Source organism: Macaca thibetana, chromosome 2 (genome assembly GCF_024542745.1).
Source record: "Macaca thibetana thibetana isolate TM-01 chromosome 2, ASM2454274v1, whole genome shotgun sequence".
Lineage (NCBI taxonomy): Eukaryota > Metazoa > Chordata > Mammalia > Primates > Cercopithecidae > Macaca > Macaca thibetana.
The window spans coordinates 116,875,572-116,890,357 of NC_065579.1; the positions used below are offsets into that span (position 1 = coordinate 116,875,572).

The 14,786-nt window shown below is 40.1% G+C and overlaps 1 protein-coding gene across 13 annotated transcripts in view; it reads right to left on the reverse strand.

The window, feature by feature from the left end:
* Positions 1-14,786, reverse strand: part of CADPS (calcium dependent secretion activator) — a 483,238-nt gene that overhangs the window by 82,096 nt on the left and 386,356 nt on the right. For 8 of the 13 annotated variants that reach the window (XM_050781204.1, XM_050781207.1, XM_050781205.1 and 5 more), the window contains 3 exons: positions 13,944-14,085; positions 3,997-4,143; positions 554-709 (listed from right to left, as the gene is read on the reverse strand). In XM_050781204.1, coding sequence (XP_050637161.1) covers positions 554-709; positions 3,997-4,143; positions 13,944-14,085 — 445 coding nt within the window. The remainder of the gene's footprint in view (positions 1-553; positions 710-3,996; positions 4,144-13,943; positions 14,086-14,786) is intronic. The other 5 variants (XM_050781210.1, XM_050781212.1, XM_050781211.1 and 2 more) reach the window with 1 other exon arrangement.

Genomic DNA, 14,786 nt, shown 5'->3' on the forward strand with positions numbered 1-14,786 from the left:
TCTCATGACTCCCTGTTGAAATCCAGCTAGATTTTCAACAAGACAGCTACAAGGTGGCCCACATATATGCTCATCTTTTATATATAGAGTGAATGACGATGCTGAGGCCCTATCCACATGGTTAGAAAACCATTAGATTTCTGCTACCTATCCTGGCTATGCCAGTTCCATGGCATATTCTTCTTTCTTTCCCTTCTAATTGTCCACTCAGGCACGCATTCATACATTTAACAAATACTTACTAGGTAAGTATTTTGTGCCAGACACTGCTAGATATCAGGGATACAAACAAGAATGGACAGGATCTCTTCCTCTTAAAGCCAACAACAATGAAAAAATCGGCAGCCAGATTATTTTTGGGTTTGGGACAGACGGAGGGCAGGTGAATGGAAGTTAGATGTTGACAGCCACTACTCCAGCTGACTTTGACAAGCAATCACCTTCTCCAATTAGTTTCAAATTACAGCCAATCCAAAGAGCAGCCATCTACCCTTCCCTGAGTCTGTGTATGGTGGGGAAGGCGTGCAGAACCTGTCCAGCCACCTATGCTTACCTTTTGACACAAGATTCGATCATGTCACTTGCCATCAACTTCAGCCGTTGTTCCAGGTGCTTTCCAAACTCTTCTTCAGGCCAGTGCAAGTCCCGAATGAAGGTCTGAAGGGCGTCAAGTTTCCAAAACAGATCTTCTGAGGTGCCTGACCCATTACTGGCAGGATAAAAATTAGAAAATGAGAGTCACCCAATGGCCTCAGGCTCTACACAAACGAACACAGAGACAACTGGGGGCTAGAAGGCAAACAGCAGCTTCAACATACAAAACAACGTGTGTTGGCGGTGAAGGAGGGGGCGAGTCTCCACCGGCAGATTTTGAGTTTTACCATACATGACTTAGTGCGCTTTGCTCAGCCAATTACCCCAGACCAGTGAGAAGTCTGGGGAAGGTGTTGCCCCATAACAACCAGGAGAATGGTGTATGGTAAAAATCAGCCTTCTTTTAATAACCACATTAACACATGTGATGATTCAGATGAAGGCCACGAACCAGGGGGAGAAATAAGTCTCAACAGATAATAACTACATGGCAACATGCAGTTATTAAAATTCAGGGTTTCATGCATTTCCCCAGCTCCCCTCCAGAGTGGAGGCCTCTTGGAAATTGCACAAGACTTTTCGTTTTCAAAGGACAGTGCTAACAAAGTGGTGAGCGAGGACCTGCTTTCTCTCTTGAAGAGCTGGAAAGAAATTAGGGTGACTCAGATCAAGAGGGGTACACCTGGATACCTTGATTCCAAAATTCTAGATCAGTTTGGTTCCTGTTCCAATTTTCATAGACCAGCCCATTGCATAGGCAGGGTCCTCACCAGGATGAGGTGAGTTGGGGCAGGGGAAGTTAGTGGACAAGTGATATTGTCAATGCTTTAGGGCTCAAAACCTGAGCTCTTTTACCATTGCACCATCTTACCCAGTCCTGTGTGCAGTTGGGGATATTGGTCTTGATGCCTTTCTGTACGATGACGTCTAAGAAACTTTTACCTTGGGCATCTACAAAAAGCCTGTGTATGAGAAATGCTCCATCTCTCACCCTCCTGCCCTTCTCTGGCTGGCTGTCTCTTTTGTAACAATCCCATTTGGAGCTCTGAGGGGTGTCCTTCCCCCCACCCACTTCCTCGCATACCACTAATGCTAACACAGTAATTTATAAAATGTCCAACACACCATGCATTACCACTTGTTCTGACATCGTCTATAGAAACAGATGAGAGTGGGTGTTTCTATTGTGACAGATGCCAGCTGCATTGAATTAATGCTTCAGAGAGAAATATAGCTAGTGCATAAATGCATACACAGCTACTGCAGGGCGGGGAAGGGGCACACACCCAAACATGCTGAGAGGGAGCCTACGGCCTGGACCAACAGGGTAGTTTTCAAGGACAGACCAGTCTGAGGTCAGTACATAGATGTATCTGACACGAAGGAGCAGGTAACATATCAACACGCCCTTAAAATGAAAGGTGGCAAAGGAAGAAACTGGAATTATGAAAAGATATAGAATCAGGCATTTCCTGGTGGGTGATTGAGAATCCATGCCTTCTTTTCAGATACTGCCGTGAGCATTGTTCAAAAGTGGGGGAATGTGTTGTTTCTCTGTGAAAGTTCAGCCTTCCCCCTACCCCAACCTATGCTTGGGAAAAAGAAACCCCAACTTTGTCTAGTCTAAGCCCCGTTTTGGAACTGCATGGTTGTATGTTTTAAATCATTAAGTACATATGAATGCAATAATTGGTATTTATTACAACAACATTTTGACACCCATCTGGTTTCAGAGTTTCAAAAAATTCTTGTAGGGTTTTTTTTCTTTGAAGAGCTTATTATTAAGTTTTGACATGAGGAGAAGAATATTTTCTTTTTATTTTTAAGATAAACTGTTAATGTTAAGGCAATAGCACCAAGATTATTTTGATTGCTGAGCAGTTACCAAAATGTGTTCCCACTCATGCCTTAATTAATTGAACGGAGACCATTATCTGCTTTATTACAATGTCTTGATTCATATCTTTTCAAAAACAGTGTCACAGAGCATGCACAGAGGAAGATAAGAGAAGCTTTCTGATATTTTAAAATTTTTCACAGATACTACCTAATCTAATTTTTTCATATAGTCATCTTAGCATGAATATGATTTGTGTTCTTTTATGGATTTTTTTTTCAGATATAAATTTTTGGAGGCTTTAATTTGCCTTTAAAAGAGAATCAGACACATTGACCATAGATTTCATTGTGAACTTGTGAGCAATTGTAGGTTGTAAAAATATTAGGCAGTTTTGGAGGAGCCAGATAGAGCAGTCATTTTAATGGTCTGTCCTCCACCTGGATTACTGCAAAAATAAAAATGCTGAGGGCCGTCTTGATGAATGTGATTCTGAGATTTCAAAACATCACTGCCAGTTTCAGACCATTTTTTATTCCTTTGATAATAACACTTCCCTTTGAAAATGTGCCAATTTATTCTTTCAAGAAAAAGCTTATCTGGCCTATAATTAGCTGTGGTCTAAGAAAAGGATCAAAGAAGGGTACAGAATCGCTAACCCTTGTTTCACTTATTAAATCATGCACGTGGTTCTAATTTCCCTGAGGTAGAATTTAGGGGTGCTCGATCTTCTTGCTAACCAAAAAAGCACAGAAGATTCATTTCCGAAGCTAGAAGAAATGGCTTCTCAACCCTCACTCGCCCAAACTGCTGGCTTTCAAGAAGTTGCCCATGCAACTCTGACATTCATGTGGATAAGTATATCAGATGATATGGCTACCAAAAATTTAATTATTTGTTGTTTGAATCTTGTGTTTAGAGAATTATTGAACTTCTCATTACCTAGATCTCAAAGCACCATATTGTATTGTGACCTTGGAAAGTACATAATATATTTTTTACACAACATTTACATGACTAAGGCTTGATCCATTCAGAAATTTTCATTTAGCCCTGAACATACTGTTACTATATCCTGCCATTTGCTGACACCAGAAATATGCTTTATGGTTTAAACATTCTCTAGGAATTTTTTATTTTTATTTAAAAAAAAAAACACCCCAGATTCTAGGTAGGTGTGCTTCCTTCTTAGATTTGGATCAGGCCACAGATGACTGGCCAGCCCATCAAAGAGGTTTCCTCCACTATTTTTGGATGTCTAGCTCCTAAAGTCATGTCACCTGCCAAAAAGGGTAGAATCCTTTTGCAAAAGAATTCAGGAAGTGAAACATAGTCCTCCAGCATTCAGTGGGCGTAAGACAAATTGTTAGTGCTGTATATATAGCAAACATCTTACAAACATGATGTATGCCAGAAATAAACAATATTGTCTCTATATGATCAGCAAAATATGTCTAATTATCCATCTCCATCTCTGTTATATAGGATGTATAGAAATAAACAATACATATCCATGCCAAGATCACTTAAATTTAAATGAGATCTAATGTGAACTGAATACACACTCCGCATCATATATAGCAGCCATCCATGACGGTGCCGAAAAAGTAGGCATTTGTGGGATGCCTAGAGGGATGTTAACTGGTAGATTTGGTACTTTGGGAAGGTTCACATTGGGTAGGTTCACATTGGGTAGGTTACTGGTTAAACTCCTGTGGAAGAAACAGACAGAAAGAAAAAATACCATCACAGTGACAATGCAGATGTGGCAGCAGCACACGACAATTGTAAATAAATTGACCAAGTCCAGAGCAAGACAACAGCAAAAACTCAAGCGACACACTTCAGAAAGCAGCTTACAGATGGGAAGCTGTGGTGTGACTCTGTATCCAGAGAAATGACAAAAGTTAATGGAAAAAAAAATTAACCACACAGTGACTTAAAAGTGCGGACAGTTGCGGAGCACCCATACACAATGATCACATGCCTTTGGGAGGGGCCTTTGGTTTCCATATCCATTGCCATAAGAGTCTAGAACTTTTCTCATGCTAAGAACTTGAAGTTCCTGGAATTCTTGGTGTGGCTGGGGCTGGGGTTGCTGTGAAGTCACTGGGATTGATAGAAATGGTGGAGCGCTTCAATTTTCTTATTTTTAAAACAAATTATTGTTGATGGAGGCATATTTCTCAATCAGACATTAGATATCAAATAGAGTAGGAAGTTCACCCACATGGAGACACATATAATGGTGATGTACAGAAACCAAACTCTTTCCAACTGCTACTTCTAAAGACAGGTATATGGGCAATGAGGTGTCAGTTGATGGTGAAATTACAAAATTGTATCAAGAAGAAGGATCAGATTTGAATAATTTTATAGAACGTTTAAAGAAAATAGAAACTGTCTCTCCCAAACTAAGTTCAATAAAAATGCAGAAATGTTTATACACAGAAACAGAAACCAAGGAAATGAAAACAATCCCCAATTCAGCTCTTGTATTAGACTCTTTGACCAAAAGTGGATGTAAAATGTGGCTTTATATCATAACAGTTACCCTTGGAAGTGGGACAGGGACTGGGAGAAGGCATGACAGGGACTTCTGGAGAGGGTCGGCTTTTTGATCTGTGTGATAGCTTACATGGGTGTGTGTTCAATTTGTGAAAATTAATCAAGTTGTGTATTTTTCTGTAAAAAGTTAAAATAAGTTAAAAGTGACTAAAAAGTTAAAAATATTACCTCGTATCAGCCTTTTGTTTTTGGACAAAGATGGATCAACTGATGTGATGGAAGAGAGATGGATGGTTTTGTAAGTAGAGGGAGAAAATAAAACAAAACAAAACCCCCAATTTGAATCAACTGTATTTCTTTGGAAGGACTGTGTCATACACGGCTCCACAGGCTGGCACCGTGTGTCTCAGTAGTGGCATTTTAAGGGTGTTCCATCCAGCCAAAGTCACTGGCACGGTAGAGCCCAGCCTAACTCTGCATCTGAGAGGAGCCTTCCTGTTTAAGTGAAGTTGACAGCACTTTGGCAAAGGACTTGAGGTTCTCTTTTTGGATCTTGCAGGAGAAGAGCAAGTTTTGCCAAAGCAGCTCTGCCCTGGGCAAGCTGTGTTTGACTAACAGGACTCCTGCAAGAGCTGGAGCTGCCTCTGGGCTTGCTTGGGTGGGGAAGTCGGGGAGTAGGGGAGTAGGGGAGTGTGGGGAGTTGGGGAATGGGGAAGTTGGGGGGTGGGGGAGTGGGGGTGGGTACATGCCTTCTGCTAAGTCAGAAATTCTGGACCTTGAAGATCACCTGAACGCCTGTCTCCCTCTAGAAACAAATTGTTCTTTCACAATGGCAATATAGCTCTGGCTCATAGACTGAAAAACCTAGAATGCGAAATTGTCTACCTGGAATTCTCTTCCGTAATCAAAACAGGTGTCTCATAGATTCGTCCTTTACACCTCACGTTTTGGGAAAGCCAATTATACATCTCTACTTGAAACTAAAGGGTGCTCTTGTGGGAATGGTCAAGAAAAGATTAACTATATGACTATTAAATAGAAGGGAAAATGGAACTTTTCCTTTTATGTGTCTCTGTTTAACTGGGGAATTTGCCTTTGAATTCAGTCCCTGGTGGCTCTCAGTCTTAAACACTGCCATGTAACAAAACCGTTGGCGATTTCCACTGAGACATGTGTAAGCCTATATAAGCAAATGTGATCATTAAATGATACACACACTGAATAATGATCAAGGAATTAGAAGATCTTAGAGATGGCAGCCTGGAAAGTTAAAATGTCAATTCTGAGCAAATTAAAAGTAGCTAGGAGTGAATAACATACAAACGTATGCAAAAGCAATTTAATTTAAACATATTAGCGGGTGGCGGGTACACAAATTAGAAGCGAGCTTCATTTTGCACATGAAAATAAAAAAAAACTTCTATTAATCAAAACATATTGTATTTGTAAAATATGACATTTCAGCTGGACTACTGCACTGGACTCATAGAAACATTTCCTTCATGTGACATTTTATAATGCTCTACTTTCAAAAGGATGAAACACGCTTGATATTTCTGCTCTTAGAAAAATAATGTAGTGTATTACTAGTGTTACTAATACTTCATTTGGATATTAACATAAATAATCAAGGAGGTAATTCTAAGCATAATATTTTACTAATATACATGTGAAAAGGGGGAATTTTCAAGTAGCACTTAGTTCCAATGAGGCTCCTGGAACTGCTGATGACTATAATGAATTATTACTTTAAAGAGGGCTCTTTTAGCAGCTACCTTAAAACAAGTTAGTCATGCATCTCTGAGAGAATCATAATTGGATATCTCTGGATAGTACAAGGAGTATGAATTGCAATCCTAACAACTTATATGCATTACAATTTACACTCTTTCATTCGTTTTGGGGACTCTTGAAAAAGAATAGCTTCCATTTAGGCCAAAGTGCCCATCCGTGGATGGTTTAGAAACATTCTCATCTACTCATTCTTACATGGATGAATGTCACAGATGTGTGCACGTCTCATCACTTCTATGGATGGAAATGAGTGGAGGTGAAGTCATTCCTGCTTCTAGAATTGATTCTAATCAAGACACTGACTCCATGCAGAAGGGATGTTGTTGTGTCTTTCTCAAAGATTTCGACTTTAGATTTATGGATTGGGTTGGGTTTAAGACACGAAATGCCTTCTACTTTTATGAATCAGTTGTTGCATGCATATATGCAGTACATCTTGTCTTTTCTTAGTGCTCTGAGGACTGAAGCCTCTGTCAGTATTTGTTCTTAGGTCCAATGCCTGCTTTGGGGCAGGAGCACTCTCTAATATCTTCCTAGAATCTAGAGCAGTATTTTACAATCTTTTACTCATTATCATCCTGCCTCACAACTTCCTTCTCCATGAAAATTTAATACCACAGATATATAGAATATCTGTTTATGTACTATATGTAGATCTGTGCTTTATGTGTAAAAAGAGTAAGATGTTTTTAAGCCCCGCCCTCTCGCCCGAGTCAATTTTCACCAATTTATGGGCTGTAAGCCCCCATTGAGAATGTATCACCTACAGAAAAAAATTTCAGACTTCATGGGACTTTAGAATCTCCCAAACATCTCTCCAACTTTATGGCTTGCCTTTATTATAATCCATCCTGGCAAAAACTCAGCGTTTGCATGCTCTGCCTCCCTCGTATTTCTACCTTTGGACATCCTCTTTCCCAGCATTCCTACCCCTTTTGAAATCTTGCCCTCAAGCTATGTTTTCCATGACCCCTTAGTGGAAATTGATTCCCCTCTACTCTTATGTCCTCATAACTTTTCCTTATGGTATTTGTAAATTTGTACATTGGCAAATAAAGTCATTTTTCTTTTTTCATAATTTTGACATTTCATAAAGTCATTTTTCTTGTGTGTAAGTTGCTCAGACCCAGCTAGATTGAGACCCTCATCTGGGGAAACATCCCCATAGTTTTCCCATTACATCCTTATAATTTTCAGCCTGTGTGGGTTCCTTAACAAATATGGCAATTAATCAACAAACATTTATTGAGTACCTGTTATGTTCCAGGCCTTGTTGTAGGTATTAGGGAGGCAATGATGATCAAATGTGTATATGTGTCTGAATATGGAGAGTGATATTTTCAGGAATGTTAGCTTTGGAAAAGCTTTGGTTATTCAAAGTCCTTGTTTGACAAAGTAGGACACTGAACCTCAGGGAGGTGAACTGAGGGAGGATCTCAACCCAGAAAACTTGGTGGCCCAAGATCACCCAGCAAATTATTGGCAGAATCGTGAGATCTGACACCAAGTACATTACTTGTCTATTTGACACCAGGCCACCTGCATATTGCTCAGGTGTCTTTGTTCTGAGTGTTTATTATCAGTAAGATGATTGATATGCTAATATGTTTCACCATAGTAACAATTTTACTACATATGTCTCTTATGGCATTATGTTTTATATCTTAAATATATACAATAAAACTTATTTTCAAAAAAGATATTGATGGCCGGGTGTGGTGGCTCAAGCCTGCAATCCCAGCACTTTGGTAGGTCAAGGCTGGTGGATCACGAGGTCAGGAGATCAAGACCATCCTAGCTAACATGGTGAAACCCCGTCTCCACTAAAAATACAAAAAATTAGCCAGGCATGGTGGCGGGCACCTGTAGTCCCAGCTACTCGGGAGGCTGAGGCAGGAGAATCGCTTGAGCCTGGGAGGTGGAGCTTTCAGTGAGCCGAGATAGCGCCACTGCACTCCAGCCTGGGCAACAGAGTGAGACTCCGTCTAAAAAAAAAAAAAAAAAAAAAAAAAAAGATATTGACATCTATGACTATTTGGAAAGTGACATTTAAAAATACTTTTTGTATGCATATCTGAGGCAGAGTGAGAAAGTGCATTTTGAGAAATGAGAATCTTGGATTTTACAGTGTGCATTTATTAAGAAGCAGTGTTTAATTCTACCATTCAGAGCTGATGCAGGGCAAGTAAGCCCCAAAGTAGTGCTTAGCCCATGAGGGTTCTTGGCTTCACCCAGGAGAGAATTCAAGGGTGAGCTGATATTATTGAAGTGGTAGTGTAAAAACTCCGGTGGTATTACAGTGCTGTGACTGCTCCTGCAGAGTAGGGCTTTCCCACAGGCAGTGCGCTTAGAGTAGCAGCTCAGGGCAGTTGTGTAGTCATATTTACACATGCTGTTAATTACATGTAGATTAAGGAGAGGTTTATGTAAGATATTTCTAGGCAAAGGGTAGTAACATCTGGGTCATCAGGTCATTGACATGGAAATGAGCGGTAACTCCATGGCAATGGTAAACTGACATGGCACACTGGTGGGCATGTCTTATGGAAAGCCACTTTTGTCCCATCCTTGTTTTACTAGTTCTCAATTTGGTCTGGTTTCTGAACCCCACGTCCAGAGTTAAGTCCTTGCTCTTACCTCAGGGCAGTCCTAACCTGAAGTGGACAACCATGTAGCCAAGGATTCCCCATGCTTGGAGGTGTTTAAGTAAAGATTGAGTGACCATCTGTCAGGGAAAAGGTAGTAGGCAAGGGTGGCGGAGGTACTAGACTCGGTAAGACTTTGAATGAGTTGCTTTCTAGGTTTTCTTTCATACTGAAGGCCACCATGGCTTATTACCAATGAGCTAACACTGAAGAGTTGATGGAAATGTCCATTTCTCGTTAGGACCAAAACCTCTTATTCACAGCTGCCAGAAGGATTGTGAGCAACCTGCCCAACTGTGAGTGGTGACCCTACTACATGTCCAGGTGGAAACCAATGAGAGGGCCATGGGCTCCAGATTTTATTGACAACTTGGGACTGTCTTTGAGAAGCTGACTATCTTCAGCTGTGGTTAGAAGCAATGAGATGACATTTTCCACCAATTCATAGAGATTCTAACCATGACTGTGTCTGGCTCAATGGAAACAGAGATGTAGCCTCCCTTTTCTCTTTTTGAAGAGGTGGAAGACTGTCTTTTTAGGGAAAGGCTGCCATAGGACTCAGCCATTTTACTCTTTCCATCAAATATCTTCAATTATTTTTGTTGTTGTTGTTTTCGTTATTCATCTTAAATAACCTCAATTGTAACAAGCTTAAATGATGATATCTCTATTTTCTTTTACAGGGCCATATTTTGAAATAAGCAAATCTGAAGGATAAAGAATATTTTTAATTCCCTTTTTAGCAAACTCAATACATCAGTAGTATTTTCTTGTCAGATTGCTATTTTTCTTCAGTATTTTGAATGCTAGTTATTTTGAAGTAAACATCATAATGCATTTCTCATTTTACTTATAACCAGGTGCTTATAAATTTTGAAAAGTAGAAGAACAGAACTATTTGAGGATAACAATTGTTTGAAAGAAAGGCTCTGTGTGTGTATGTATGTGTGTATTGGAAGATTATGTGGCAAAAATGGAAAACACTGAGCAAACTAAATCTATTTACCTAAGTTAGTTTCTTGTTTTGGGGTGAGCTTGATGAGAAGTATGCCAAAAAGATCATTCTTCACTTGGGAAAAAAATCCAAGAAGAGAAACGAATCTGCTTCTTCATCAACCCACCAATAAGTAGTCAGATGGAAGTTCACATTTTATTTCTATTCACATCATAGGAAGCATAGAGAGACTCACTCCTCTTAGCACACAGCATGTCTCCAAGCTCTTTTTTACGCTCCATTTTATTCCATTCTGCAAAGCTGTCCCATGGCATCCATACTCTGTTTAAAAATCGGCTGATACAATGTGTGTGGTAGCCTATATTTTAGTTAGCACTGTTTTTGTTTGTTTTTGTTTTTGTTTTTTTGGTTTTTTGTTTTTTTTTGTTTTTGTAAAAATACAAATTGGGTCTCACTCTATCACCCCAGGCTGGAGTACAGTGGCAGGATCATGGCTCACTGCAACCTTGAACTCCTGGGCTCGAGCAATCCTCCCACCTCAACCTCCTGAGTAGCTTGGACTACATGCTGCGCCACCATGCCTGGCTACTTTTTTTTATTTTGTAGAGATGAAGTCTGGTTACGTTGCCCAGGCTGGTCTTGAACTCCTGGCCTCAAGTGATCCTCTCGCCTTGGCCCCACAAAGTGTTGGGATTACAAGTGTGAACCACCACACCCAGCCCTTAGTTGGCACTTTAAAAGATCTCCACGTACTCTGAAAGGCATATACTATTTAGCATGAATTGAACAAACCACAATCATATTCACTAACAGCACAATTTTGGATAGCAAAAAGCTACTAAAAAACACACACATATCTGCATAATTCTCAGGTTATTATTCACAACTATTATTTCTTTATTCACAATTTGCAGACCTGTAAATTGCCCATGCAAGGGTTCAAATTTTATTTTCTTAATTGGTAAAAAAATTCCCAAGAAAGCATTCCTAGACTAAGACTTGCAGGTATGAAGATGATTTTGAATCTATCTTTATTTCTGATAGTATTAAGAATATTTAATACCCCCAAAGAAGTAGCATTCCTGTGTTTAACTTTTTTTCCTTTCTTTCTTTTTTTTTTTTTCCTGAGATGGAGTCTCGCTCTGTCACCCAGGCTGGAGTGCAGTGGAGTGATCTTGGCTCACCGCAACCTCCGACTCCTGGGTTCACTCCATTCTCCTGCCTCAGCCTCCCGAGTAGCTGGGACTACAGGTGCCTGCCACCACACCTGGCTAATTTTTTTGTATTTTTAGTAGAGACGGGGTTTCACCGTATTAGCCAGGATGATCTCCATCTCCTGGCCTTGTGATCCGCCCACCTTGGCCTCCCAAAGTGCTAGGATTACAGGCATGAGTCACTGCACCCGGCCGTGTTTGACTTTTAAGAAATTAAACAGATTATAAAATGACTTAGTGACATTATCACAAGGTTTTACGACAATTCTCAGACACCGGATAGGTACATTTTGAAAACTTCCGTTTTGCAGGGGAGCAAACAAGTTCATAGCGATTTGAACCCTTGACTTCTGGCTAGTAAATGGAAGACGGGGCACTAAACCTAGGGCTCTTGAAGGAATAGTGAAGGATACCAATCATTCTCTTCCATGTGTTACTAGTAGTAGTCTCTGTATTTAAATGCAAGTAAGTAAATGTTATTTCAAGACCACTGTTATTTTAAAACGTAAATTTTACTCATTTTAACCTTTTCCTCTTAATAGCTATTCTCCAGCACAACTGTCTTGATTGTATTGAACATTAAAAAAAAAATAGAGTCTCTCATTAATAACTTTCCATCAAGGGACCCAGTTCTATCCTCATGAGTTGAAAGTCAGTAGGGCCATATTCAGAGACTGTTGTAAACTGAAGAATAACAAACTAAAATTTAAATTTCTTGGTATTCACAAAGGAAGAGCTACTGGTTATTAACCTCCTCTCAATAGGGAAACTTCTCTTGTGGCTCAGATGTGGAAGAGGGGCAGAAAAGCCTATTTTGCATCAATTTATCAGTGAGAGCCTTATACAGTGTAACATTAGAGGAGGGTCTCAGTTCAGAAAACTGCCTTAAAATAGGCTGCAAGTCAACGCTTCCAAACTGAGGAAAGGCCTCATGAATATTTGTTCTGGAGTTCCTAAAATGTGCTTGTAACATCCCTCTACTTTACTCCATACTGTTTGCTGCATCCCAAAGATGTAAAAGACTAGCGTGAACAAAATGATTTCCTTAAAAAAAAAAAAAAGGAAGGAAACTAATAGGGCAAATCCAACACTAGGCTTTACTGGAGCTTTTCAAACCATCAAACCATAACCACCAAACTCTCCATATAGGAGTCTCTAGTTTTTCAGAAAGGGGAGTCTGAGACTGACCCTCTGGAGCCTCAAGTCAAGCCCTCTTCCCATCTGGGGAATGGAGATGGCACCAAGCCTGCCAAACATTTTCAAATAAGACCTAAAATTTGCCAAGCATTTGTGGAAATTGACAAACTTGCAACCCACAAGATTTCCCATAATTTATCCTGCAGGGTATATGTCCCATTTAAAAAAAAGCACACTGTGGTCAAATACTTTTAGGAAAATCTGGGTTAAACAGAGTTACACAAAATTCTAGGTCAGTGGAGTAGGTATTGTTTCCTAAACATACTTGGCCATAAAGGTTTTTTTAAAAGGTGCATCTAAAAGGCCTAGACCAGGGAATGGCAAACTACGAACCTGTTTTGTTAACAAAGTTTCATTGGAACACAGCTACCCTCATTCTTTTTTTTTTTTTTTTTTTTTTTGAGGCGGAGTCTGGCTCTGTCGCCCAGGCTGGAGCGCAGTGGCCGGATCTCAGCTCACTGCAAGCTCCGCCTCCCAGGTTTACGCCGTTCTCCTGCCTCAGCCTCCGGAGTAGCTGGGACTACAGGCACCCGCCACCTCACCCGGCTAGTTTTTTGTATTTCTTAGTAGAGATGGGGTTTCACAGTGTTAGCCAGGATGGTCTCGATCTCCTGACCTCATGATCCGCCCGTCTCGGCCTCCCAAAGTGCTGGGATTACAGGCTTGAGCCACCGCGCCCGGCCCCCTCATTCTTTTACATACTGTCTATGACTGTTTTCATGCTTTCACACTACAATGACAGAGTTGAGTTGTGACAGAGATTATGCGGCTCCAAAAGCCTAAGTATATATTATACGGCCTTTTGTAGAAAAAGTTTGCTGACCTCCCTGCCTAGACCCCTACCGAACACACTTTGGGAAACACTGATTCCTAGAGATAACACGATTAGAGTAAGACATACCACACAAATATCACAGCCAAGTTTATATTCCTTCTTCCTTATTTATCTTGTGCAATAAGAGATTTCATTTCATAAAACATTTTTTTCAACCTCTTCCTGCACCCTGCCCACCTCCTCCATCCCCCACCCTCTTGCCATTTGGGCAAGGAAGCTATGAGCATCATAGTAGAAGAAATGTATGGTGTTTCTCTCTGTCTGTACTGACAATGAAACCCATATGACATCATTAATCCATTTCTGTATTACTCTCTAGCCATTTGTACCCAAACTCCGATGGTATCAAAAAAGGTTTCCTTACTTGACTGGTTCCCATGACTCCCGCTCAAAGCCCCTGTGAATGGATTGTGCAATTGAGGACTCCATCAGATCCACATATCTAACAACAAGTGGGGCAAACAGGTCTTGCAGGTGTTTGTGAAATTTTCCATTGCGCAAATTATCTAGGACAGAGAAGCAAAAGCTTGTTAAGAACCCACAGCTACTTTATCAATGTACAACACACACATACAGAAGATTGATTGTCTTCTACATTAAATATACTGCTTCTAAGGAAGCCAAAAAGAGAAGAGAAGGAAAAAAGTACATAAAAACATTGAAATGGAATTCAAAAACACTTTACCCCTTGGTATTGATCTTCTAAAAGCAAAAACGATCACGCTACTTTAAGAAACAACAAAAACAACAATTCGCACCATTTTTTTTTTTCTGTTTTCCTTGCACCCACTTCCCTTCCTACTAATTAAGTTACTAGGAAGAAAGAACATTCTTTATACTCTGCCCTCCTTCATCACCCTCTCTGGGGAGGAAGGTCTATTTTATGGCTGTTGTTGCTATAACATAGTTCTGAAATGCTTGACATGTTATTCAGCTGGATTTTTTTTTTCATCTAGAAAGCATCTTTTGATAAAAATTGCAAAATATGAAGAGGTTAATTAATTTGAGAGCCAATAAAATATACAAAAAATGGATGCCTCTTCTCACGTTACTCTCAGGTTATTCTGTCTAGTTAAGAGAGAGCTTCCGTAGAACAGGACACTTTTTGGAAGAAAGGGAATATCCTTCAGATGTATGTTTCTTTTTTGGGGTGGGGGGTTAACAATAATAAAACCATGAAGAGCTATGTCAAGCCTGTAGTCTGCTT